The following is a 26,393-nucleotide window of genomic DNA, read 5'->3' as shown; positions in this document are numbered from 1 at the left end:
TGCCCCCCATCTCACAGCTTAGTGGGCGTATATATTTCACTCTCCTCAGGCTAACGCGCTAATTTCTTGCGTAGTAACGTGCTATATAACAATACAACTTGTATCTCTCAATCAGATCAGTGAAAAGGCTAAGGAACCGTATGCTGACGTCATTTTGGTCATTCGGACTAAGATTAGTTCGAAGTTGCATCCTCTGCTCCAGAGGGTGTTGATTGTTGCGAAAAAGGAAGCTACCACTTATTCTTCCTCTACCAGTGTTCCTGAAGGCGGCTGAACGGTATCTAATGGTTTTTTTAAGCTTATGCTCAAGTTTAGCTTATGAACGAGGCCCCACCAGGTGTTCCTACTTCTATATTTCACCAAAGACACTAACCGAAATCATAGCACCAACTCATTATCTCTCTGCATAAGAAAAATACTACAGTATGTGTTATATCTTCCTTCATGTTACACAGACAGCAGATATGTTCTCGTTTATTCATTGAAAGTCTGTATATGTGGATATTATAATTCACTTTTTTGTAATTTTGGTATTTGAACGTATATGCAGGCGACGATTGATAAATTTCCGAGAATGATTGTACACATTTAGTTGGCATGGAAAGATTGATGTTCAAATTGTTTTCAAATTTTTTTTGCGGACTTTTCTGAAGCCTAGTCAGCAGTTTTCAACATTAAAGGATTTGAATAAGTAATAGTGTAGCCACCAGTAAAAGTTATCAACTTATTACAATACTAATACATTTATACTGCCACCACTCTACTTTAAAATCCTAAAAGATCTCTACTTTTTAGCGGCATAGTGTCAGGAAAGTACGATGTCGACTTGCGCAGCTATTACGTTATTCAATGGGCCGGAAGAATATCTAGGGTTGTACTGCCAGAGATTCGATACGAAGCGCAGAGACTCAATTTTTAGTATAGAACTGGATTTCGGGTGAACATCCTCCAAAAGAAAATAAACTTTTTCGACAACATTAACTTGAAAGGAAGACTTCTAGAATTAATGCGGAAATTTTTTTATGAAAATTGGACAGAGAATAACCGCTACAGTTGGATATTTTTGTGCCTGTGCCAAGACTGTCGTGCTAATTATCTGTTATAGTTCCGGGACTGATACTCCCCGTGAAATTGCCACAAAGCCATAATAATAGTAATACCAGAATGCCGTTAGAGAGATGCTATAAACTGCTCCTTCTCAATACCTTATCCACCTCCAGTTATGGAACATGCGCCATTACATAGTAAATTTTGTATTAATGTAGCACATCCCTTTGGGATGTAAATAATGTATCTAGTGAGTTTGCGTTTTGGCGGGGGGGGGGGGGCAAACGGAAAAAAGCATGTTCATGAGCATTCACATAGGCAGTCTATTCATTTTGAAAGCACCTGTTTGGGAGCACTTAGCTAAGCTGCTCGGAATTTCCGAGAAGTCATTATGTCCAACAAAACTACACGTCGATATGCTTTATAGCTATGTCGACAGTTGAATTTCGCTTGATGTCTGGGACATAAAAGTTTAGTGAATAACTCAGTCGTTATTCATCGATTAATTTATTGTAAACCGGTATAAAAGTGTCCGTTCTTTTGTCTAGGTAAGTTAACAGATGATAAATAGTCACGAGTGAATTAGGCAAGTTCTATTTTGTCTCGACCAATTGTAAGTTTGAAAATTGTCTGTGGTTAATTTACGCGTCTGAACTTTCACTGCCTCATGTTTCATGAATTTACGCAACTGTTCTTTCTGCCTCAATTCACTATTTGCTTTCTCTAGTTTGTTCTAGTAGAATTCTTGTCACATTCTCAAGGCTTTACTATCTTGGCGCTACTATTGCGACTTAGAGTAGGTTCATTTCATCAACTATTTCTCAGTTGCTATATACATTTTGTGGCATTAAGTTGTGCTTAGCTAGTCTTTCGTTAATTAGTTTGAGAAACGCTTCAGTAAGAGAAAATATTTTACAATTTGAACTGAATTGTTTGAACGGCATATTGAATACTTATACTTTTACGTGCACCATTTTTCAAATATTTTATTTATAGAATTAAACAAGTTTTGAATTCAATTCTTTTTAATTGTGGACAGCAGTTCTGTCGACAGTTTCGTTATTCTAATAAAAGAACAGAAAAGACAACTTCAACTAAATTTGTAGAATTCTTAAAATTTATAATGGCTGTCGCCAGCATTGCAAATTTACCAATTGCACACCATCAGAGTCTTCTAGCTGTGAACAAAGTCCAAAAAATGCAGAGCGCAGGCTGGAATCGAAGCTCGATGCGAACTAAGCGAAAGCCTCGCATCTCACCCTTGAGGCGCAGTTTATCCTCAGAAGACGCGTTCGCAATTTGTATTAATAATCCAGAAAACACAACAGCTTCGCAATATGTCGACCTTCAGGTTAGAGTTTACACCGGAGTCTTAAAGATTTCATTTTCTCCACTCGTTCTCCAATATAAATTTAGACTTAATTTTTTTAACAAAAGTACTCCAAAAATCTGAGGGCATGATTGCAATTTACCCAATCATTTTTTGGTAGCTTGCCTTTGATTTGCTCATAACTATCCCAGCATGGTTTTACCTAATTTGAGATTTAATTCAATTGTCGAAAATTGAGTTTTTCGAATATAAATTATATATTTCTTTTCAGATCGATTGTGACTACAGCGGATTCGGCTGTATCTTCGATTCAGATAACCAGTCACAAAGACCTCTTGTCCGCTTCGTGGCACAGGATGGACCAGCCGCTAAATGTGGGCTCAGAGTAAGTTCCTCCAATTTGTGCTTAAATAAAAACAGGTCGGGATAGACACAAGATAGCAACCCTCAAGTATCGTGTTGAGGTAGCTTCAAAGTTGAGGGGAAGAGGTCCCTTAAAGTCCTATGCTCATGCAATGCTTATATCTGCAACTAAATAGTTGAGTGCACGAGTCGACCTCATCATAATGGTCATTATAATATTGGTAAAAAGGACACTATTCGTATTTCAAACATAACGGCAAAGTATGTCTTAAACTAAAGTTCGGGTGAAGTATAGGAGGCCAATAAGTTTCTTTCTATCGCACTGTCAAATGATGCTGATTAGTTGCAATAAATTGCGCATTTATCCTGATATCTTTGATATTTTAGTAATTTGTTAGCAAAACTAGAAAACGCTCGGTCAAAGTCGAGGACATTTTATTAGCTTTTGAGCTGGGCGGACATAATCTATACAATGATAAATGCTCCATAATTTAGTGAAAATGTAGACTATGGTAAAAAAAAGTACGGCGACCCCTTCAACTTTCCATATTACTACTGTTTTCAAGGGCCTCGTTTAGTGAACTTGTGCAATTGTTTCAGACTAACGATCGTATCATGCAAATGAACGGACAAGACGTTTCCACAATGACGCTGAAAGAAATGCGAGCAATCTTTCAGAAGGCCTTTTACGACTTTAGCAATGGAATCGACACCTGTGTTCAGATCAGAATTCAAAGACAGTGCAACGACTCAATGTGTTGCCGTCATTTCTGAGTCGTTTTACTTCATTAACATTATTGTTTGCCGAGTATCTGTTTTAGCAATTATGTATTATAGTTCAATTTTCATTTATCTATTTGTCAATGTTTAATTTATGCATTGAATTATTAGTTAGATAGAGAATTTATTTTTGCAAAAAAGTGAAGTGTGTTTGAGAATTTTATAAGGTGATAGTAGTTTCTGGTTGAAGTTGTTTTTGAAACTAATCATTGTTCGTATAAATAAATGTTCTTGACTGCGTTCTAAATCAAATTTGGTCGTTGATATTATAATTTGTAGTGGTAGTTTTTTCATTTTATGAGCATCTTTCACGACTTTTGGAATTGTGGGTTGATTTGAAAACTGTCGTTGTGAGGTCCTTCAGTATGTTGTAACCTTCATAATAGTTGTAAATCAACCTTGGTTCTACCAGAGCGTGGTTTCAACGAAAAATTAACATGTTGTAACTGTATCAAGTGGGTTGAAATGATATAAAATTAGAATTGCAACAAAATTACGTTGATAGGATGAAACGAGATTCCACATTTAAGCGTACGTGCCGTGAACGTAATTTCCTTGTTAGCTAACTTTCTATACGAAATACACTAAGTAAGCACTTGGGTTTATCAGGCTTCCAGAAAGTTCCTTTGAAAAGCTTGGATTTGTCAGGCTTCCTGAGTGCATATGTGCACTCAGGAACATAATTTCCACTGTATATAAAAAATTATTTTGAACTCTTTTGTTCTCAGTCATGTTCAATATTCGTCTGTATTACTTGCAACTATCAATCAAAATCTCATAACAACACTAGAAAAGCAGTTGAATTGGGCCATCAAAGCTTGTTTTCACAGACAAAAGAAAGACTCATCCAAAGATCTTAAAGTGAACCTTGGTATACTACCTATTTCGCAGCTTTTTGATTACAGGGCTGCCACTTACTGTCATAGCATCATGAACAGAAAGAAGCCTGCCTTTATATACACGAGCGAACTCAAAAAATTTGTACCCAGACAATTTCAAAATGCAATTCGCATGAAAAAAGTATTATTAAGAGAGGTATTCTGCAGCACAATTTTTTCCCGAAAAATTATTTGTCAATGTCATACAGTCTTGCAAAGAAGAAATATAAGCAGTTTTTTCTTAATGAATACAAGAAGGACCCGAAAAAACCCAACATGGTTCAATTACTTGGAAACATTTTAAATTCAATTGAATTTCTTTCTGTTTTGTTTTGAATTTATGTTACTGTAGTGCCTCCCCGCCAATACAAGTGACTTCTCTATTCGGTCGATATTTTGGTTATTATAAATTTTTAATTTCTCTGTTTGTAATTATCAATATTCTACACTGCCTATCTCTGTAAATTTTACTTTGACTGAAACATTTACAGATATTATTACAGATATTAGGAGAAATAGTGTTCCTTTTTTTCTTAAGCCGTCAATCAATATTAAAACAGGGTAAATTCAGAGTTTAAACGAACTTAAATTTAACAAATATAGCCAGAAAAACATTGAAGGTGAACTCAGCATTTAGCTCACCATTTAGCATTCAGCATTATTTTGAAATGATTTTTTACCCTAGTGTACTTTAATGCGTTTCTGGTCAATCGGAATATGTTTTATATATCATGCAGCTTTTGGTAGATGGAAAATAGTTAAGCGAATTCGCAGTCCTCATGAGCAACATGCCATCATTTTCCTGGGTTTCATGTATCCTATAATTTTATGATATTTCGTTACCCAAAAGAAAGCCAAATCGATAAACTAATTTATTGACTTTATAGTTGGTTTTCTGAAAATGAAAGTCCATTCTTTAATGTAATTTTTCCCACCTTAGTGTTTTTCTGAATGACAATCTGATCATAGGCAGGCGCAGACAATTTGTGCCATGATCAGGGAAGCAATTTGACTGCGAGTTATTCAAGTTTGGCTGGAGATAATGTTACTTCATATTTTGCTTGGAAAATTAGCTTTTTGTTTCGAATAAAGCCAAGCAAATTTACGTGCACGAATAATTAGCATTAACTCCATTTGACCTACATCTCTTAGCTATTATCATAACGCTCAGGTTATGGGGTATATGAATTTTTTTATCCGTTTATCAATTGCTCTAACGAAGTTTGAAGCTGTTATAGTAGTCTTGTGTGTCTTAAGCAATTTTTTGCTTAGCCCTTATAGGTCTATAAATTTCCGGAGCTATTCTATTTAGACTCCCTGTGTTTTGATGACCCCCATGTAAATTGTGTTATATAGCACGTTACTATGCAAAAATATGGCTTAAAAGTTGTATGCCCACTAAGGGGAGAGTGAAACAGAATAAATCCAAATTTCTTAACCTCGCTTGAATGAATGTACTTTAATTAAAAATAAACAGGATAAATAGGTAAAGCCCAGGGTATTAAGTTGCTGAGCTTTCGTAGAGCTCTTTTTTTGCAGTTCAGCGAATCTGTTAAACTCTTGAGGCGACCGAAATTCCCGATATGAAGGGCGATTTTAAGAGGAATTTTGGACCCCCCCCCCCCCCCGATGTTTTTATCGGTGCTCACTGAGGCTATCCTCCTAAGCTTAGGCTGACTAGAACCAAGGATAGCCAAGAAGTTTCCAGCACGACTTTTAAAGGTTGCCAGGTTTCAAGGAAATTATCACGAGATAGCTATGAAAAAATTACATAGTTTGCATCAAATTGTATTTTAATTCAACCTTTTTTTGGTTTTGTACCATAGAAACGCCTCGATCGTTGGGTGTGTGCCCATTAATCATAATTTTGGCAGTTCCAATTTTTACTGGATCAAAGCTGATCTACTAAATTTAGACATTGTGCGTCTTTGGTATAGAGGAGTAGAAAGCGATAATACAGTTCAATTTTGTAACTGATTTGCTTGGCCTTCATTACAGTTAGCTCAACGGGGCCAATCAAACGGTAGTGTGTGTTTACGATAATCACAATTTTGCCGCCCTTCTTAAAGGTGCCCTTCAACCTTATACTTGCACACAGTGACAATAAACTGAGCGCCATCGAAACAATTATTTTGGAATTCTCCGAAGGTATTCCTGTATCAATGAGGCTCTCGTATGATACATCAATCAATTCTATATAATATTTTGTAATAATTAAGGTCGATATTAGCCCACCGGATATAACAAGGAACGCGCCATCTTTAAAGTCACATGTTATGATAATAGTAGCGTATAGATAGGTTTGGTAAATTTGGGCCAAGTTTCTGAATAGAAAATGCCACTTTTTGATATAGGGTGTAAAGCTCATTAAGGGTATATCAGTTTCTACCTTGAATGTGATTGGTAGTCATGATTTTTTATATTGTACACCCTCAGCGGTTAAGGTCAACTTTGAAGAGACGCAATATTTCACTAATCTACAGGACTCCAAATTTGCAAACATTATATTTTGATTAACAGTCACATGCATATTTCGTAACTTCCGGAAATCATTAAAATGTATTATTTTTGGTTATATAATTTGGCTCGTTTTTTGGCTGTGATTGTGGTGACAGGTAGAATGAGTTATAAAAGTTATAATAGTTATCATAGTTATAATAGTTATAAACGTCAACCGAGTACAGTATATTTTTAGAAAACTTTTGAGAAACGCCTACGCATTTAAGTTTCTTTTTAATTTTTGCTGCAACTCAGAAAAGGTTGCTGGTCGTTGAGACTATGATTCAACTTGAATTCTGAACATGTGCACAGAAATCGTGCTCTACACCAATATTTTGAGCCATTCAACTCAGGTGTAATTGTAAGCCAATGCTATCTATAGAAAAAGACCTCAATTGTTACGAAAATTAAAAGTTGGCTGATAATTGTTATACAATTAGTGCAAAAATAAAAATTCTTTGATAATGATTGATAATATTTAGCGGCCAATTTAATTTTCCGCCATACTGTTTTCAAAGTTCTTGTAAGATAAGATGAAAATAGACATGATTTATTTGTCTACTAATTGTTTGACACGGGCGCATAGTAAATTTCAAAAAATCGACCACCTTTGAACCTGATCACAAATTCTAAATTGGTTCACGATTGTGTTTGATACATCTTAATGGCGGTGACCAATGAATCTGTCAAGATAATCTTTGATCAGTGAAGAAGTTTGGGCTTTGAATGGGCAACGCCTCTGATTAGGTTTGGATTAAGTTGAGTGAAGTTGATTGTTGGAGAACAACTTGTGATTTTGAGAGATGTATCAGTCATAATGAGAGTAACTTATAGCTGAGTGGGATATGAAAGAAGGATCTTTTATATTTGTTAATTGATCTTAAACCACCGGATGTGGCTGATATGCGTAGGTGGTATTTATAACATGAGAATTTTTCTTAAAGGACTCGAGAATTGGTTCGAATTTAGAGAGATGTCCGCGCGATTAGATTAATTGGGTTCATTTTGCGAACTAAAGGGTATCAAAATTTGTTAAACTATGTTTCAAGAATTTTGAAGATCGCATGAACGTATGGTTCCAAAAATGGCGAGTTGCTCAATTTATATTTGAAGTCAAATATATGAATAGTCGTATCTGAACCTAACAATAAGGTGTGGGTAATGATATTGCACAAAAGACCGCGTATTTAATGGTGCTTTGCACTCAATAAATGTTTTTTTTTTCGAATTCTTTTGCTCTGATTGAAGATCTTCCACTTTGCAAAAATTTTTTCAAGAGAGGTTTTCTTAGCTTTTTGAAACCGGGAGCATTTATTGATGGTTTTTCAGTGACTTCGAAACGCTTCTGTGAAAAAGTTTAGCAGTACGCCGCACAACGTAAAATTTTATAAAATATAATCGATAATGTCGCATTTTTCACAACCCTAGTGTCAAGATCAGAGTTTTAAGTGTCCATAACTCTATTTTCTACGATCCCTATCTTTGAGCAAACGTAAAAAAGTGATAAGATTGCGTCATTGTTGCCCACACTCACCAGTACACGTGTATACGTCATCACTCGCCTAAACTTAAGATGTCTAATCCACGACAGTTGATGTGTCAATTAGACCGGAATCAAACAAAACCTAATCGAAGATTGACTGCAAAAGAGTGTCACAATACTAATTGCTGCTAAGAAGACAAGGAGCAGTCTTGCAACTGCCCAGATCATAGCTCTTCAAAGTTACGTCTCTGAATCGTGTTCCAAGTAATACTAAATGAGAAAGCGAAGTTTTAGGTTGAAGTATTTTGCGAAGATTTAAGTGCTCAAAATTATGTAAATCGTTTATTTCTATCTGTAAAAGTGAGTGATTAATTTCATGGTTTTTCCGTCGTTGCTGTCAACGGTTAATGTAAATATTTTTCACGGTGAAAAATATTGACTTAAAGTGAAAGAATTCTACTAGATATTGCCACTGTTTTTCTGCGGAAAATCCCAAAATTATTCAGATATACGTTTTGCTGCGTAATGATGCAATCAAGTTGATATTAGATGAAAAGCCATTGAATCATGATTTAAGCCTTTTAAACCGAGTGTTTTCAGAAATTGGTTACGAATGCGTATGAACTTTGAAATGAATTCCCTGGAGAATTTTCTGTTTCTGTTCCAATTTGATTTTAAATGCAATGTTTTACAGACGACCAAGTGTGTGCAGGGTTTTGAACAAAATTAAACTCAGCAATTGCTTAGCACTCGCAAATTTATATGAGCAGTTTGGAATTTGACGTACAAAGAAGCGCCTTTCACACTTCGGTCTCCGCAGAAATGTCCTGATGTGAATTAAAATGTAACATGAAATTAATAAATTGTCTGGTTAATTGTTCTCAAACGAAGTTAGTAGCAATTATATTAGTCCTGTCGGTCTTTTTATGCGATTATTCGCTTGATCGATTTTTCGTCTGACGCTTTCGACTTTTCGTCCTCAAAAACGGGAGAAACAGGTAGCGCCCAGCGGGCATTAAGTGCTCCTAGAGCATTTCAGCTCTGTTTCAGCTCAAACTGTTTTGGAGACTTTTACTTACGGTGTGAAGGGCGGAAGAGAGGTTGAAGACACCCCCACTGTTGACCCCCCCGCCACTATTGCCCCCACCCTCCCCTACCGCGCTGTTCGTCCCATCCCACGGTTGCCCACCCCCTCCCTCTCCATCAACTCTCCTGGTGCACCCCTCGCCCCACCGTGGCTACTTTCGAACAACCGATCGCTGAAAACACGCAATTTTATACTAATTTTCACAATTTTTTTCAAGCTTTGAAAATTTTTGTCATTTTTTGAGTTCATTCAGCCCTAGGTGTCGAGGAAGCTCCTCTCTGGTTTTATAATAAGTTACTGCATAGTTTCTAGTGGCAGTGGAATGGTTTCAACATTTTAACACGAATGGTTTCAACATTTTAACACGAATGGTTTCAACATTTTAACACGAATGTTGAAACCAGTGGAATGGTTTCAACATTTTAACATGAATGGTTTCAACATTTTAACACGAATTCAGTGACTTATTATTAAACCTCCTTAAGGGTTTAATAATAAGTCACTGAAAATTTTTTCTTAGACATGGAATAGTTTTTAACATTTTAATATCACAAATTTCAGCAATTTTTTCGATAAAATTTCAAGGTTTTTGAAAATTTTTGTCGGTTTTAGGTTTCTCCAGCCTCAAGAGCCGAGGAACCTCCTCCAGGGTTTGACAGTAGGTTAAACTTGCATTTTTTGATTTTTTTTGACATTTGTCATTATTAAGATTTTTTCAGAAAGTTTATCCAGAAAATCTTTACGGAAAATCTCCGTTAGGGTTTGATAATAAGTTACTGGAAAGTGTTTAGTTTTCAACTTTAATTGTCAGTTTTTTTAATGCAACCTGCAAGTTTTTTTTAAGTTTTTTGAAATTTTTTTGTCATTTTTTAGGTTTCTCCAGCCTCAAAAGCCACATAACCACCTTAAGGGTTTAATTGTAGGTTACTGCATAGCTTCTACATGTAATGGAATGTTTTACAAGATTTTAATATCGGCAATTTTAAAAAAAAAAATTTGCAATCAAGTTTTTTGAATCTTTTTGAATTTTTCATTATTTTTCCGGCACCAGGGTCCTAGAGACCTCCTCCAAGGTTTGATGATGAGCTTTTGCATAGTTTTATTCTAGAGTTAATGGAATGGTTATCAATATTTTAATGGTTCCAGCTTTAGCAATTTTTGGATAAAATTTAATTTTCAAATTTTTAGAAAATTATTATGTTTTTAGTTTATGGATCTTTATGAGCCAGTGAAACTATTTAAAGCTGGAAATAAGGATACTTGATAGTCTCTTGAGACAATGAAATGGTTCTGAATATTTTAATATCTCGAATTTTAGAAAGATTTTGTTAAAATTTGCTATTTTTAAAATTTTTGAATATTTTTGTTCTTTTCTGAGTTTAACGACCATTACTGGCCAACGAAGCTTTTCAAGTCTTGCAGATGGGTTACTTGAAATAACTCCAAAGACAAGAAATAGTTTTTAACATTTGCACTGCGAGATCTGGAAGCTTGTCTTTAAATTTTGCAGTATTTTGCAAATTTTTAAAATCATTTTTTTATTTGATTTACTAACGAGGCTAGAAAACTAAAAGTTGAAGAGTCGAATCAAGCTAAAGCTAGCCTCACTAAAAAGTGCCTAGCTACTGACGAAGCCAACCGCTCGCCGGTCGTTTGAGAGCAATTCGCCCGACGTTAGTCGGTTATGTTTAAACTTCTTTCGTGTGGCCTCGTTGGGACAAATTTTAGCTACTTTTTCTGGACCCGACTGGTAGTGTTTGCGGTTTTATTACACGTATATCTAGAACGATAACTTCTCAGGTTCTAAAACTCAACTTCGTAAGTTTAAATGTTGATATAACTCTTCGACGTCCCCTTTGTGCGTTCAGTGTGTTAGTTTTTAAATTCATTTTTTTGCAAAGCATCTAAATCATATTTGTGAAATAAACTGTTTGTTTCAACTCAAGTTGCTTTGACTTTTCAGGTATTTTTTTAATGATCTGCTATTTCAAAACTTTTCAGCTCTTTTGATATGAAGTGTTGTTTTTGATTATTTGAGCTGAAAAGGTTCGAAAGCTCGCATCTATTTGAAATCCTTTTCTGGTCAGCCACTTTTAACCGAAAAATAAACAGTCTAATTCGCAAATTCATAGCGGTTTTGAACAAAAGCAAACCAAATTAAAATTTCACACTCATTAGTTTGCACACAACGCACCAATCTATCAATGCCTTGTGTTCACCTATTAATCGTACAAAGGGGTAGTCGAAGAAATTGAGCCCTGTTTAACAGCTAAAAGCCAGATTGAACGTTGTTGAAGTCCATGGTGCAGATGTCGATGCAGTTTTAATCGATTGTCTAAAGAGTCTAGTTGACAAAGTGCAGATGTCGATGCAGTTTTAATCGATTGTCTGAAGAGTCTAGTTGACAAAATCATATAGGAAAAGTAATTACTGTACTGCAACATATTGTCGGCATTGAAAGCGCGATGTGTGGGTTGCTTGATGATTTGCACTGATGGGAAATTTTCGATTTACCATGATTGTTTAAAAGAAACGGTCTACTAAGGAATTTAGTTAGTTCTGCATCGCATGAACAAAACAAAATGAAACCGGTGTGCGAAATTGCCTTTCTTAAATAAATAAATCTGTTACCATATCCTTTACTTGTTTAGCTTTTGAATTATCGGTGGATACGTTTTTTTTAAATGAGTAAAAGGAACCATCCAAAATTCGACATACCTATTTCTTAAATACTTTGGTGACTAATTAGTATTAAAGTTGGTCAAGGGGAAGAGCTGCCCTATATGGTACTTTCTTTTAAAAAACTATTTTAATTTTCTTTTGCAAAAGTTTAAATTTTGCAAAAAAATTTTTCTGAAACCAATTAAATGCATTTTTTAAAACTTTTAATCTTATCTGAAGTATGTTCTATACTGATAGCTTACAAGTGTTTGTCGAAATACTTGCTGTAGCGCGTTTTTTGCAAAAGAGTGTAAACGATAGTTTAAAAGATGTTTATTGTAAACTGCTGCTTAAAATATAAAATTGCGAGTATATTAAATTCAAAAAGCAAACATTTTGACAAATATTTTGCTATGAAGTCCTCTTGATATTCAAATTGAAGTTGGTTCAAATTGAAATTGAGAATTTGATCAGAATATTGGACGACAGTTACAACGGGTGGCAACTTATTATTTTAGACAGTTATCTATGGCGGGTTACTTCAACCCTCAGCAACAGCAACAGTTCAACTACGGCAATCAAGTAAGTAGCAGAAATTAGTTTTGCAACCAATATCAGTTTTTCAATTGGAAGACAAGGCTAAAACTTTTTAGCGTTTTTTCTTGTCATTTTGCAAATTGGTTTCTTAGATGGCGATGATGCAATCAACAGCTATGCCTCAACAGATGGGTTCTATGATGAATCAAAATCAAGCCTTCCCAACACCACAACAGATGCAGATGTACCAACAACAACATCAGCAGCAACAGCAGCAGCAACAACAACAACAAAATCAACAGTATAACATGATGTATCAGCAAATGTCAGCATCTCAAACTCAGCAACAGTATAACGTAGGGCAGCAATTTCAACAGCAAACCAACTATCCCGCAAGTAGTGCTGTCTCGATGCCAAACATGTACAATACAGGATATGGAGGTGCTAATTACGCTACTAGTGGTTACACGCAACCTCAACAAATGTCGAATGTTCAAGCTGTCCAGGCATCTCCGAACATAACTCCCGTTGCTCCTTATCAAATGACTGGTCAATCATCAAGTGGAATGCAAGGCAGATTGGAGCAACCGTCAGCTCCTCGACCAGTCCCTCCTCCTCCACCGATTGCTCCCCCGACTACCACCTCGAAGCCACCTCCACCACCAACAGGGCCAACCGACTCTACTCAAGCTGCACACGTGTCATCTTTAAATGCTCATGTGAAACCCGAAGTTCTGAAAGCTCTTAAAGAGAGTAAGTGAGGACGGAAAACTTGTAGAAAGTTGCTGTGCATTCAAAATTGACGAAAAGAAAAAGTATTTCGCAGTACAAACTAATCGCCGCAAAACCATAGACAAAGCCATTATTAATCTAATCGAGGTTTTTTACAACTCCAAGGCCAGTATTGGTTTTTTAAGGTTTTTAGCGTAAACTTTATTTGATCAGGTGGCCTTTCAAAATCAGTCGCATTTTTGCTCTGCAGTCAATTTTGTAAAAATTATGTACGATGCAAACTTCAGACAAATATAACATCAAAATATTTTTGTTTAAAAGTCAATTGATGGTTTTAAGGAGACGTATGCTAAAGTTGCGGGTTACTCACAGAAGAACCGCGTTCTGTGTTATCTTTTCACAAAGGAACTAAATGATCTATCGTTCTATAAATTGCTCTCAAACGAAGTTTGCTGAACTTATATTAGTCCTGCGGTCCTCTGCGATTTTTTTCGCCTGACCATCCTTTTGCTTGACCGATGCTATTCTTCCTCAGAAACGGGATAAATAATGCCTACAGGGCGTTAAGTGGCTGAGTAGCTTTCTTGGGGCCTTACTAGTCTCCCAGTAGTCTTTGATTCGCCGAAACTGTTGAGGAGGCGTCATTTCAGGGCGATTCTTAATCTTAAAAATTTAACCCCCTCAGTCTCCCAATTCGCATCCACATTACGGCTCTCCCATTCGCCTGATAACTGGGGCCCTCTCGTGCAGCCCTCTCACCTCGTAATTCATTCCATGGCTAACCGCGCACGCCTGAGACCCCCCCCCCCCCCTAATGCGAGCATCACTAAGTCGCTTAATTTTTGGCGTTTATTAAAAGGAGACACTTGAATATTTAAAAAGCCAGGCTTAATGAAATAGTTTAGACAAGTTTTTGATTTTTCAAACAGGTTCCTTTTCGCTATTCTGTTTTTGTTGTTTAATCTGTTTTCTGTTGTTTAATTGCTCTCGAATGAGAAGAAGTTATTGTAAACGTGTCTTTTTTACGACTCGAAGAGGAATATGAATATTGGTATTCTGCAGGTTTTTACCAGTCGAAGAGGAGTATTGGTATTCTGCAGGTTTTTTTTAGCTAGAGCAAGTTTGTTCATGACTTGACTTGAATTCTTGACTTTTACCTCTGTTTTTGATTGTTGACTTCTGTTTTCAAACATTGGACTTTAACAGTATTTTTTTTAATGTATAGTTAGTTATTAGGAACCGCTGCTAATATTCAAGTTGAAGGGGTCAGATCATTTCCGTACCGATCAGATCATTTCAAGATTTTTTAAATCGTATATAAGTAACCCCTACTTATCGAAAATACAGACCCCCCACCTACCTGCCCCTCCCCACACCTACCTAGGTCTTTCCCATTATTGCCCCCCCCCCCAGCTTAGTGGTCAGATGACCTATAGCCCCCCCCCCCAATCATAGTAATTATACCATAATGGGGGGGGGCTATAATGGGAAAGACCCCACCTACTACCTATTTGTAGAAATAATTTATAATAGAAGCTGTATTATTATGTGAACATCTGAAATTGATACCACAGTGTTTTTGAGAGTCTAATAACGCGTTTAAATTCTAAATGAGAACATATTTTCCAATCTGCTCTGGTTTATATCGCCTTTTTTTAAAATTAATATCGTTTTTGGATCTTAAAGCGGATGCTTTAAGCATCGCATGAGATGCTGATTAAATTTCCGAGGAACAAAGGTACAGAAAATAGAAAGGGTTCGAGTCTGTTCCTTGCCGGTAGAATATGTTCCTAGGCTTCGTGCATTGTGATCTCTAACCTAACCTTACCGAAATCATTCTAGATAAGTAGGGGTAACTTATATATGATCAAAAAAATCTCAAAATGACCTCTTTACCTTGAATATTACCAGCAGTTCTTAATAACTATACATTACAAACTAAGCTACTGTTAAAGTAATGTTTAAAAACAGAAATCCACTATCAAAAACAGAGGCAACTGTTCGAAATGAAAGAAGTCAAAATTCGAGTCATGAACAGACTTGCTCTAGCTTGCACCCCCCCCCCCCCAGACGCAGGTGCCATATTTTTACACAATGATTTCTCATGTGCCCTTTAATTGGTGGAGGCATAACTTACGGGGGGGGGGGGGGGGGGGCACAAACGGAAAAGATCCTGAATTCTTTGAGTAGATTATTTTGAGCATGCTGCTTTTATGAAGAACGTAAAAAGTAATGCCATGTAAAATTTCCAAGCCGTCTGTTTTACGGCTATTTAGCGACGATATCTCTCAGTAATCTGTGTTCTAAGTTTGGAAATTTTAGATTCGAGTTATCAAAAGATGGAAAGCGAGAGAGCTGAAGTAGTGGACAAGCAGCAGCAGTTTGAGACTCAGTATGACAAGTGGGAGAGTGACTTCCAACAGTGGCTCTTAACCAACAGAAACCACCCTGATCAGACACAGCTGACCAAGTACACTGAGGAGCACGAGAGTTACAGACTCAAACTGCAGGCCATAAGAGAAGAGCTCAAGTAAGATTATAATATTTCAAATGTGTTGACTGGTTTGAGAACCGACCAAAACAAATTTTCTCCTTTGATTCTTAAAAGAACTCCATGATAATGAGACACTGGAGAACGACGGGTCATCTCTGCAATAGTGCTTGCCAACATGCAATGTTTTTGGTGCAAGTCTTAGTACAAATAAAAGCGTGGACTACTGGAAACAATTTATTAATGGAATTGTTATTACTTAAAAAATACGTTCTGGTATCAATCATGATTGACAAAAAGCGTAAATAGTTTCTAAGAAAATTCAGCATTAGGGCAACAGCCTGTTCTCAGCTGCCCTGTTATCCCCCTCTTGTGGAGGCAGCAGTGTCTGAATTTTTTTACGTTGTAGCACTATTGCAGTTAAGATTGGTCAGGGTGTGGTCGACCTGAAGCTAAGGTTAGGTGAGAGCTCATCCTCGAGCAGAAATTTTTAAAGAGATCATAAATTGACAATGTGATCCTTGCTCCGAATTTTGATGTTCGTTATCACGTAGGAAGCTAATTAACGTAGGCGGCTAATGCTTTTAGACCTTTATATGGTTCCTGTGATATGGAAACCATTTTCTTTTTATGTACATCAGAGCAAAGCTGCATGATACATAAAAATATTTTGCTAATAATTTAAAGTGGAGAATTCTGCGAGATCAATGCAGCATGAGTGTGCAAGACCTGTCATTGAACACAACCCTGGTAACGTTTTAACACTTTCAACTATATATCTATGCCACTTGTTCAGGAAATCTACTTGTTTATTTTATTCGTGACAAGGTATTTACTCATTAATACTACCATTTGATGATTTACGAAAGATGAAAATGGAATGTTTGAAGTTAATTGTTCTTCGAACTTTGTAGAATATTCTAAAGTGATTTGCAAGATGCTAGTTCCTGGTTAAATTTGACTTGAATATCCTATTATTTAGAGCAAATAGATGTCAGGCTGTGTCAACTATCGCTGTGTTGAACGAATTGCTTTTTCTTTGAAAATAACCCATCCTCAAATTGCAGAGCAAATGAACTTTGAACATTTGAGATTTAGGGTCTGCTCGGCATTAATTCGTCATCCATATTGACAATTATTGAATGTCATTAAGTCGACTTCGGGTTATGAATTCGAAAATTAAATTTGAAACAAACTTCTTTCGCGAAAAATCAATGCAGAGTTGACTGATTGAGCAACTTGTAACTATTGAATAGGTTTTTGAAAGAGAACACTTTATGACCAGGTCGTTGAGCAGTTAACAATCTGATGTATTTTGTTTGGGAGGTACACTTACATAACAGCCGGAAATCACCGTACAATTTTCTGTGATCACTGGAGCAATATTCGGTACAGAAAGGGGAAACGCGAAATTTGGATCTTTCTCCTTATCGGACGGGTCTAGGAAATAAACCCCCACGGAAAAAAACCCACTCCATTTTAGACAGAAAATAAGCCCACTCGAAAATAAACCCCCATTTTAAATGTTTAAACTGGTCGTGATAATTTGTTCGGTTGTGATAGTTTCATATCAAGTCCCACGGGCCGCTAAGGCATGGCCATGGCTCCCGAGGCTTGACCAAACGCGCTAAATGAGCAGCTCGTTGAAAGTCAAGTGGGGATTTATTTCCTATCTAAAATTAAGTGTTTTTCCGTGTTTTTTTTTCCCAAAACCGTTGTCGGACATCTCACTTATCTGTTAAGATCTTGCAAGACCTACCAAATCTTGTTACCAAATTGTGTAATCTTAAAAGTGTCTCACAAGATTCATGTAAACTAAGACAAGTTTTACAAGATAGGCTTATGTGTTCTCTTGGAACTATGAGATAAACGTGGTCATTGCTAAACCTCATGCATAACTTTTTGTTAGCTTTGCCATGGTAGTTTGCTGATTTCTGCTATCGAACGTCGCTTCTAATAGGAGTTCAGGCTTGTGTGAAACTTCAGTCGATTAAAAAAAATTATGCTGAATTTGAGTTCCCGAAGAACATGATCATACCCTCGTATTCAAGAATCTTATTTGCGGCTTCAATTATTTAACCTGTTTTTTCAAGGAAAACTCTTTGTTCTTTAAAAATATCATTTTTTTTCTAAAGCCGAAATAACAAACATTGATGCTCAAATAAATTGAGCTCTCGACGATAGCGGAACTTTTCGTAACTGACTTAATTATTTTTTGCCGGTTGAATAAATTGTGTTAAATTATAGGCCTATCTTGTTAGATTCTTGAAAGATGACGCTTGGTCCTTTTAGAAATTTTGCATGACAAAAATTGTACGTGTTTCATTAATAAATTGCCGACTTGTATGATCTCTCTCGTGAGCTCTGAAATTGAGGTTGAAATATAAGATGTCAACTATGTTAAATGCAATGGTGTAAATGCAATGGCCACATCTTACATGATAGGCGTGTAAGTTGAAGTATTGTTTGTTTTTCAGTGGAACAGATTTCGGTGCTTCCAGCTATATATAAAAAATGTTTCAATAGAATATTTATGACAATTTATTTTTTGTTTCCATACGACGCATTATCAGACTTTTAAATGCTACCAAATTTTGGAAGTGACACTGTGGCGTCTACTGTTATGTTCAGATTCAGGTTAATTAATTATTGTTCCGACCCCCACTTTAGTGGGGAGGGAGGAACTACATACTCAACTGGGTTTTTTTTGTTCAGTCAATTTTGGCCGACCGATGTATTCATCGTAGAGAATTGTGAGTGGTATCATTAAAAAGCCCGTCCAACGTAGAATACGGAATTAAAAAGATTTTTTTGATTTTCGTGTTTTACAGGGAATTATCGAGGTTTAAAGTTTTGTGAACATTCGACTGTTTTTCTTCGCAATTTCAGTAATTTTTGCTAAAATTTGGCACAATTTCGCTAATATAATTCACAATAAGTTAAAATTTTCAACGGTAAAGTGTTGTTGTTACCGTTAGAGATAGAAGAGCGTTGCTGAATTGTTTGATTGAAGTTTTTTTTGGCTAAAATTTTTGATAAAATTTTCAAAAATCAAACTTTTCATCAAAAATGGCACAAAATATGCTTTTTTTTGGTCCACTTTGTTAAAGTTTGCCAGACTTAGTGACCTAGAAACCTTAACACAGACTCCCTAATCTCAAAAAGAGTGCTGCGTTCAATTAGGCGCCGAATGAAAGTCGTCTTCTGGAATTAAAACTTTGCCGTTTTACAGATTTAACTCGATAATTACACAAAATGCATTTTTTTTTCAATATTTGAAGAATTCCATTCAACAATTGGTCTAATTCGCAAATAACTGGAACAATTGGACGGTTTGCTGGGCGCTCGACAAAATCAGGGAGAGGTTTGATAATATCATGGACTCTTAGAATCAGAGACTTTTTGGTTTTTATTTTGATGCTGCCTTTTTTCAAAATATTTTGCTTTTGTATTTTTAATGTTAATTACTGAAAATGTTTTTTATTCACGGCTTCATTAATGACATCTCCAATTTACGTAAATTTGAGGCCTAATGTAGATACAGTTTGTTTTCAGAGAACCAAAGTTTTTTTTATGGCTTTGAGGAAGATTTTTAGTAAAATTTAACTGAATTCTTGTCTTATGCCTTCAATTGTTATTCTTTTGGCAGTCTGATTTCTAAATTTAACCACTCGAAGATCTAAATCTTTTCCTCAGGGGGTGCAAGTGAACCTTTTATATTCATTCGGTTGTTACCTAATGTCTCTTATATTATTCAATATTTTTGTTTTAAGGAAATTTCAGTGATTTTTTGATCTTGTCATTTTTTTATGTTACTTTAGTCAACATTTTGCTTATTCTCAGTAAGTACAGGTCAATCTTTCCTCCTTATAGAATAAAAATTGATTTTGTGGCCGATTGTTTTAACAGAATGTCTTCTTGCTTTTGTTACTACGAGTTTTTATACAAAATTTTCTGATTTTTGTGCATAATTGCCCAATTTTGCTGTTGTTTTTGTTTCTTTTGTAAAATGTCACATTACTTAACAATCTAACTGAAAAAAACTTGACAACATATGAAATTGAACATAATTTTTGTTTTCATAACATATGGTCTGAAGGGCTGCGACACCGTTCTCTTGCAGAAATTGGTAGAATTTTTTATTTTTGCCCTTTGTTGTTAATTTTTGTCATATGCAAAATATCATGTAATTAAAGGTCTCAGTGGCGAACTCTAGATAAACAAGTGAACTTAACTAACTGATATTGGTAAATAACTAATGGCTGTTTTGAGTTTCGACATAAATTTTTTTAAAAAAGAGTAATTGTATTCTTCAACTTATCCCTTTTTGTTCTTGTTTGCGTTTTTTTTTCGTATTTTACAATGTTGTATCATTTTCGTAAATAAGCCTCATTATTTAGAGCTCTTTTAAATGTTTTGTTGAATCAAACAATAATTTTTCTGTTGTTTAAACTTTTTTAATGGTGTCTTCAGGGCTTAGACAGTTTGTTTCAGAAAAATTTTGTGAAGTTTAGATACTTTTCAGTTTTTGTTGTTCATTTTGTTGTCATTTTGTGATGGTCGTTTTACAAAAAAATGTTATGATGATCAAAGGAGACGCAAATGAAGATGTTATATTCTCGCGGTTAGTATCTTATGGTTAATCGGGCTTAAATTTAATGGCTTCATAAACAACTGTGGTTTCGTAAAGTTGTTTGTGAAACTTATTAGTTCAGCTTGTATTTAATGTTATTTTATAGTGTTATGATTTAGTCTCACTAAAAACAGTCGCAATTAGTTTTCCAAGTAGTTGCAAGACAAACTGTCTATTCTTTTAGTCGAAAGCCTTCTTTCTGCCTATTCTTTCTGTCTATAATCTGCCAATTTTATTTCTGGTAAGTTGTAGCTAAGCATCTCTATATAACATTCACATCATTTATCTTTTGAACTACAATTTTCTCTCCATGACGGTTTTATTTTCCTCAAATGGTGTTTCTTCTTGGAACAACCAGTTTTCATAAAACCAATTTTCGTGATTTTGCAAATTTGCCCCCATTTTTGTATGTTTTTGTTTTCTTTTCACAGTATCAGAATAATGGGCGTCATTTGACTTACAAATGTTGTCACCTGAAAAAAATGCAAAAGAAGATTTCTATTGCTTTTAGTGATCAGCTTAATATTAAATTGATTGGGGGGACATCGTTTTCGTGCATAATTTTGTGTGCAAATTTTTCGTTTTTGCCTGTTTTTGTCTGTTGCCAAGTCGCATTGAGGAAAAGCCAAATATTTTGTTCCAAAAACTACGGGTTAATCTTCTTCGTTTAATTTTTGTCTGATGCCATTTTGATTTGGTTATTGGTGGTTTTCAAAAAATGGACATGGAGTTTTCGTCGTAATTAATATTTGTAACAATTTGATTTTTATTGCCCTCCTTTCTGGTAGTCATATTATGGTAGCCACAGGTCTCATAGGCCCTCTAGAGTAGATTGTTTTATTCTTTTACTATTTTGTTGAACGATATGTTGATATGTTAATTTTTTTTTATCTCTTCCTCATTTTTTAGACAATTAAGTGAAAAATGTAGATGAGCGGGGTCGGAACTTAATGTGCGAACGCACATTACCGAGCCGCCTTGTATATTATGGGCTCAAATATTTATTACGTTGAACATGAGGAAGTCAACTTATTGGTCGCAATAGAAAGCTTGCAACTACATTTAGATTTCGTCAGTATGTAAAACAGTCAGTTATCGTACAAGTTAACACTGATTGGAAATGCGACGAAGTTCCTCTGAAACAAGCATTATCTTGCAGAGTATTATATAAAAATACTTATTGATTTTTTTTCTTCCAAGTAAGTGTCTCGTAGGTTGCAGCTATCAAATTGTATTAGTTTTGCTTTAAAATATTAGGCTGAATATACATTTCCTATGCTAGAGAGGAAAAGATGTGGACTAGACAACGACTAGTCGATTCGAGGCCTGTGTGACAGCGGTAATTTTTGAGATTCATTATTTCGGAGGGTTTTCTTTAAGTTAAAATGGTGAACAGACAGAAAGGTCCCAGTCAAAATAGTCTCGGAGAAAACAGTCCCGAATTGCAAAATATTACCAGACAGAACAGTCTCAAGAAAGCAGACAAAACAGGCACAGACGAAATAGTCCATCTAAACATAGAATTGAAGATTTGCACACCAATTAACAAAGAAACCCTTTAAGCTGTTCATATGATTATATGGGTGTCATGACAACGTACCCAATGCCATTATACCCAATGGTAATTTACCTAATGCCATTATACCAAATGCAAATATACCCAATGCATTTTGATGTGTTCGTTCGATAATCCGACTACAAATTAGCAAACCTTATTAGAGGTATGTATTAGCGTACTTTATGGCCAGTGCTCAGCGGCCCAGGGGAGTTGATATGAAACTATCAAAACCGAAAATGGGATTAAATTATCCGCTTGAGTATGTTAAAAAGAACGTCTTATAGCGACGGCTAATTTGTAGTCGGATTATTGAACGAAAATATCAAAGTGTATTGCGTATAATGGCATTGGGTATAATGGCAGCGGATATAATGGCATTGGGTCTGTTGTCATATGGACGATTATATGTCATTGAACAATTATTGAGCTGATTACAACATAGTTTTTGCCAAATTGTATTTTGAACCAAGTTTTTGGTTTAATCCTTATTGATATCAATTAAAAACAATGCAGTCAGAAGCTTAATTCATAGATTATGTTAATTGTTTGTTAATTATATTTTCAATTGTATCAATATATATTCATGGGGGATTTGTATGGGATTATTTTGTCTGCTCCTACTGGACTTTTTTGTCTGAGAATATTTTGCAATTTGGGATTGTTTTGTCTGGACATGCTTAAAATCGAATGTGCGAATGATTATTATTTTAGATTTTTTCCTTGTTGCTGGCGACTGCGAGCTGCTGATGAGGAATTCAATGTTTATTTTCTCTTATGAGCCAAGCATTTCTTGGATTATGAGCGTTTTTAGGAAATGTTGCTGTCCTCTATGGACGTACGAAACGGCTTTTGTTACTACTAACAGTGTTGTTTCCGGGTTTTTTTTAATTTTTAAAAACGTGATTTAAAAAAAAACGGGACACAACACTGTGGACAAAAACTGTTTCGTACGTCCATTCAGGACAGCAACATATCCTAAAAACGCTCATGATCAAAGAAATGCCTGGCTCATAAGAGAAAATGAAAATGGAATTCCTCATCAGCAGATCGCGGTCGCCAGCAACAAGAATCTAAAATAATTATCTTTCGCACATTCTCTTTGTCCGGACAAATCAATCCCAAACTGCAAAATTTTCTCATACAAAACAGTCCAGTAAAGCAGACAAAATAATCCCATACAAAATAGTCCTGAATATATATTGAAACAATTGAAAATTTAATCTACTCAGTTTTATACTTTAATTAAAAAGATCTGGATTGGCTCACACAAAAATAATCTTCAAATTCGTATCTTGAACGATTTTATGGATTTTTTCCAGTGAAGCAATGTAATTTTTCAGGTGCTCTCAAACCAAGTTTGTAGAACATATTTGAGTCCCAGCTTTTTAATGAAATGTTTTGCTTCTGACGCTTGACTTTTCAATTCCTCGATATAACTTCCTCGCATCCAGAATCTAAGCAGCTGGATTCAATTGGTGGCATTTTAAGTCAAATCAAAAGTGCGTCAATTTTTTTTTATTTTAAATCTTAATGGTTGTCTATAATAAGCGGTAACCCAATTTTAATTCATAGTGAAATTTGATGACCAAGGCTTTAATGACCCCCTCACCTCTCTTTTGGGATCAATTGGTCCAACATCAGTCGATTGCGTTTTTAACTTTTAATCTGCTTCTGTAATTTGGTTTTTATAAATTTTTATTCAGGATACCAGGAGCGCTATCGGTTCTGGAATAATTTCTTCTAGATATAAGTTAGCTTTCTACTGGCTATGCTGTGCTTTCTATTTAGCAATCAAAATAATAACAGATTTTAAATTTTTGCGGCATTGCTGGCATTACAATCGATATTGCTTCTCGATGTTGCGACATTGAAGTTGATTTTACTGAACTCTGACAGCCAGAATTGGCTGGCTTCTCTGTGGGTGTTCGTTGGGTATTCCTTTTCCAATGTTGAGTTTCTGATTTCTAATTGCTCTCAAATGAAGTTTTTAGGATTTATATTAGTCCTGCTCATCTTTTATATGAGATTTTTCGTACTATCAGTTTTTGGTGATATTTTTTGTGCAACAATATTCGTGACTTGAGAAATGAGATAAATTGGTAAAGACCGAGGGCATTAGGCGACTGAGCAGATCTCTTAGGGCTGTACTAGTCTAATATGCGATTCATCAAAATTGTTGGAGACAAATTCATTGTGTGAACCTAGGTTCTTAAGATTTTGACCTCCTTTCCGCCCTCCCACTCTACCTCTTATTCAACTTACTGGTTTTGCCGCGCGTTCTTTTCGCCTCTACTTAGTGAAGATAGGCTCCCTAAGCTTCAGCTACTAGCTGAGGAACGGTATTGATGTCTAACTAATATGTTGAAAACAGTAGTTATTCTTTTTGAAAACATAAATTGATGATAAAAGTTGGAAAATTGGGATGCTTTCCTTGGGCAATTACTGGTGTGACCAGTTTTTCTACCAAAGCTCTAAAAAACTCACTGAGATCTTGATAGCGCAAAATTTTGTATTAAGAAACATTTGGCAGCGTTTAAAATTGGCCAAAATTCTTAGGATGGTCAATGCTCATACGCTAGAGGATCTGACAAGGTTAAGTTTTGTCATGAAATACATCATGATACTAGTCTTAAGAAACGAGAACTCAACAATAAACTCTGCGCGGTGAAATACACACTGCAAAATCATAACTTAATTTTTCAAGAAAAAGGATATAAATTTTAGGAATCAAGCTAGAGAGAGACAAAGACTTGCAAAGTATTGAAAAAAGACAAAAGGAAATATTGAAACGGAATAATACAAAGGAAAAAATTATTTAATAGAAAAACTGAGGCGCAGAGATTTTTAGGCAGAATGTCATAGTCAATTGAAACATTTAAATGGTATTCAGACAGGATCTCAGACTACAATTTATAAAATGAATTGAATTGAAAAAAAAATATAGAAAAGAAAACATTTCCGAAACAGGCTAAAATCTTTAAATTTCTTAAGCAATGGATAAAACCACAGCAAATTAATAAAAACATTAACCGTTAGGAAATTGTTAGAAAGATGCATGCTGCAATATAGTGAATATGGAATCAAATATAAAAAACAACTTTCCTTTTTTAAAATTAAAACCAAAAAAGTAAGTGGAAAGAAATACGGTTCCTTATTTAGCTTTCGATGTCGAAGAATAAACTAATTGCCATCTTCCTGTACAGATTAAAAAAAAATAAAAGAAATCAATTCAAGATTTGAGACATTAAAATTATTTGCGACAAAAGTTTTTATAGTACTGAAAACATTTTCACTGTGTTTCAAAAACTCAACACCAAACAAATTTTCGTTTATTAAGAAAATGAAGCACTTAAATCCCTGAAGGTGCGAAAAAGCCTTTCTTTTCTATTAAAAAAACGAAATACAAATAAAAAGGAAATTGACTTTTACACTGAATTCTGCCGAAAATAAGTCCTCTTATAGATCAAAAAATGAAAAACTCCATGAAAAAAGCCAAAAATCATCCAAAAACTTCATAAATCTACAGCTGAAACCTTTATCTGTTGTTTTAAACCGCTTATTCCTTACCTCGCGAGGTTTGATGAAAAGTTGTTAAAAATATGAACTTTTGTGAATACTTCTTCCCGTTGCAAAGAACTTCCCTCATTTAATTGAGGGGGTCGAGGTCTATTGAGGAATACTTCACTCCGAATTTTTTAAGGAAAAATTTCTTTAGTTAGACAAATTCTGATTAGTTTTTTTGAGCGAGTTTTGAAAGAAGAAATGAATTGCGTGAGATTGTTTGGTTTCTGAAACGAGTAAAAAAGTTTGGGTGGGATTGTTCGGTGCTGCACAAAACTTAGAGCAGTTTGTTCATTTTTTTGGTTGAGGTTGATATAATATCTTAATTTTCTCTTAATTTTAGGCTTGTGATAATGGCTTGAAGTTTCGGGTAATTAATGAGTTTTATCATAGTTTTTAGGGTTTTTTATCTATTTTGCTTATTTGTGACGAGTTTTTTCCTTTTGACTTGCATATTTTAACTTTCCAATACTCTTATTTGCCAAAAAAAGTTTTCTTTTACTTTTTATGCCTTTGTTATAAAATAACAATTAGTTTTCTAATTTTTAAGCGCATGTTGTAGTTGAATTTATTTTCCTCCCGAATTGACTTCAAACATTATTAATATTGTGATGTCTGATGTTTTAGTGGATACAACTTTTTGGCAGAAGCGGCTCTGAGTTGTTTCTGGAATTCTTCCAGCTGTTTTTACGCAAATTTTTCACTTGACCGTTTTCTTCTTCCGATTTCACTTCTTGAGCCAGTTTTTCACGC

The 26,393-nt window shown here is 35.2% G+C and overlaps 2 protein-coding genes across 2 annotated transcripts in view; both read left to right on the top strand.

The window, feature by feature from the left end:
- The first annotated feature begins 1,591 nt into the window (after positions 1-1,591).
- Positions 1,592-3,760, top strand: LOC142336881 (uncharacterized). The gene is made up of 3 exons (XM_075385844.1): positions 1,592-2,398; positions 2,649-2,762; positions 3,341-3,760. The coding sequence occupies exons 1-3, from the start codon at positions 2,171-2,173 to the stop codon at positions 3,512-3,514; spliced, it is 516 nt and encodes a 171-aa protein (XP_075241959.1). The 5' UTR covers positions 1,592-2,170; the 3' UTR covers positions 3,515-3,760.
- Positions 3,761-12,419: 8,659 nt separating this feature from the next.
- LOC142335969 (uncharacterized) overlaps positions 12,420-26,393 on the top strand; it is a 60,113-nt gene continuing 46,139 nt past the window's right edge. The window contains exons 1-3 of the mRNA XM_075384392.1: positions 12,420-12,710; positions 12,818-13,418; positions 15,720-15,927. Coding sequence (XP_075240507.1) covers positions 12,657-12,710; positions 12,818-13,418; positions 15,720-15,927 — 863 coding nt within the window. The 5' untranslated portion in view covers positions 12,420-12,656. The remainder of the gene's footprint in view (positions 12,711-12,817; positions 13,419-15,719; positions 15,928-26,393) is intronic.

Source organism: Convolutriloba macropyga, chromosome 3 (genome assembly GCF_964194025.1).
Source record: "Convolutriloba macropyga chromosome 3, txConMacr16.3, whole genome shotgun sequence".
In the NCBI taxonomy this organism is placed as follows: domain Eukaryota; kingdom Metazoa; phylum Xenacoelomorpha; order Acoela; family Convolutidae; genus Convolutriloba; species Convolutriloba macropyga.
This window is presented reverse-complemented; position numbering and strand designations above follow the sequence as displayed.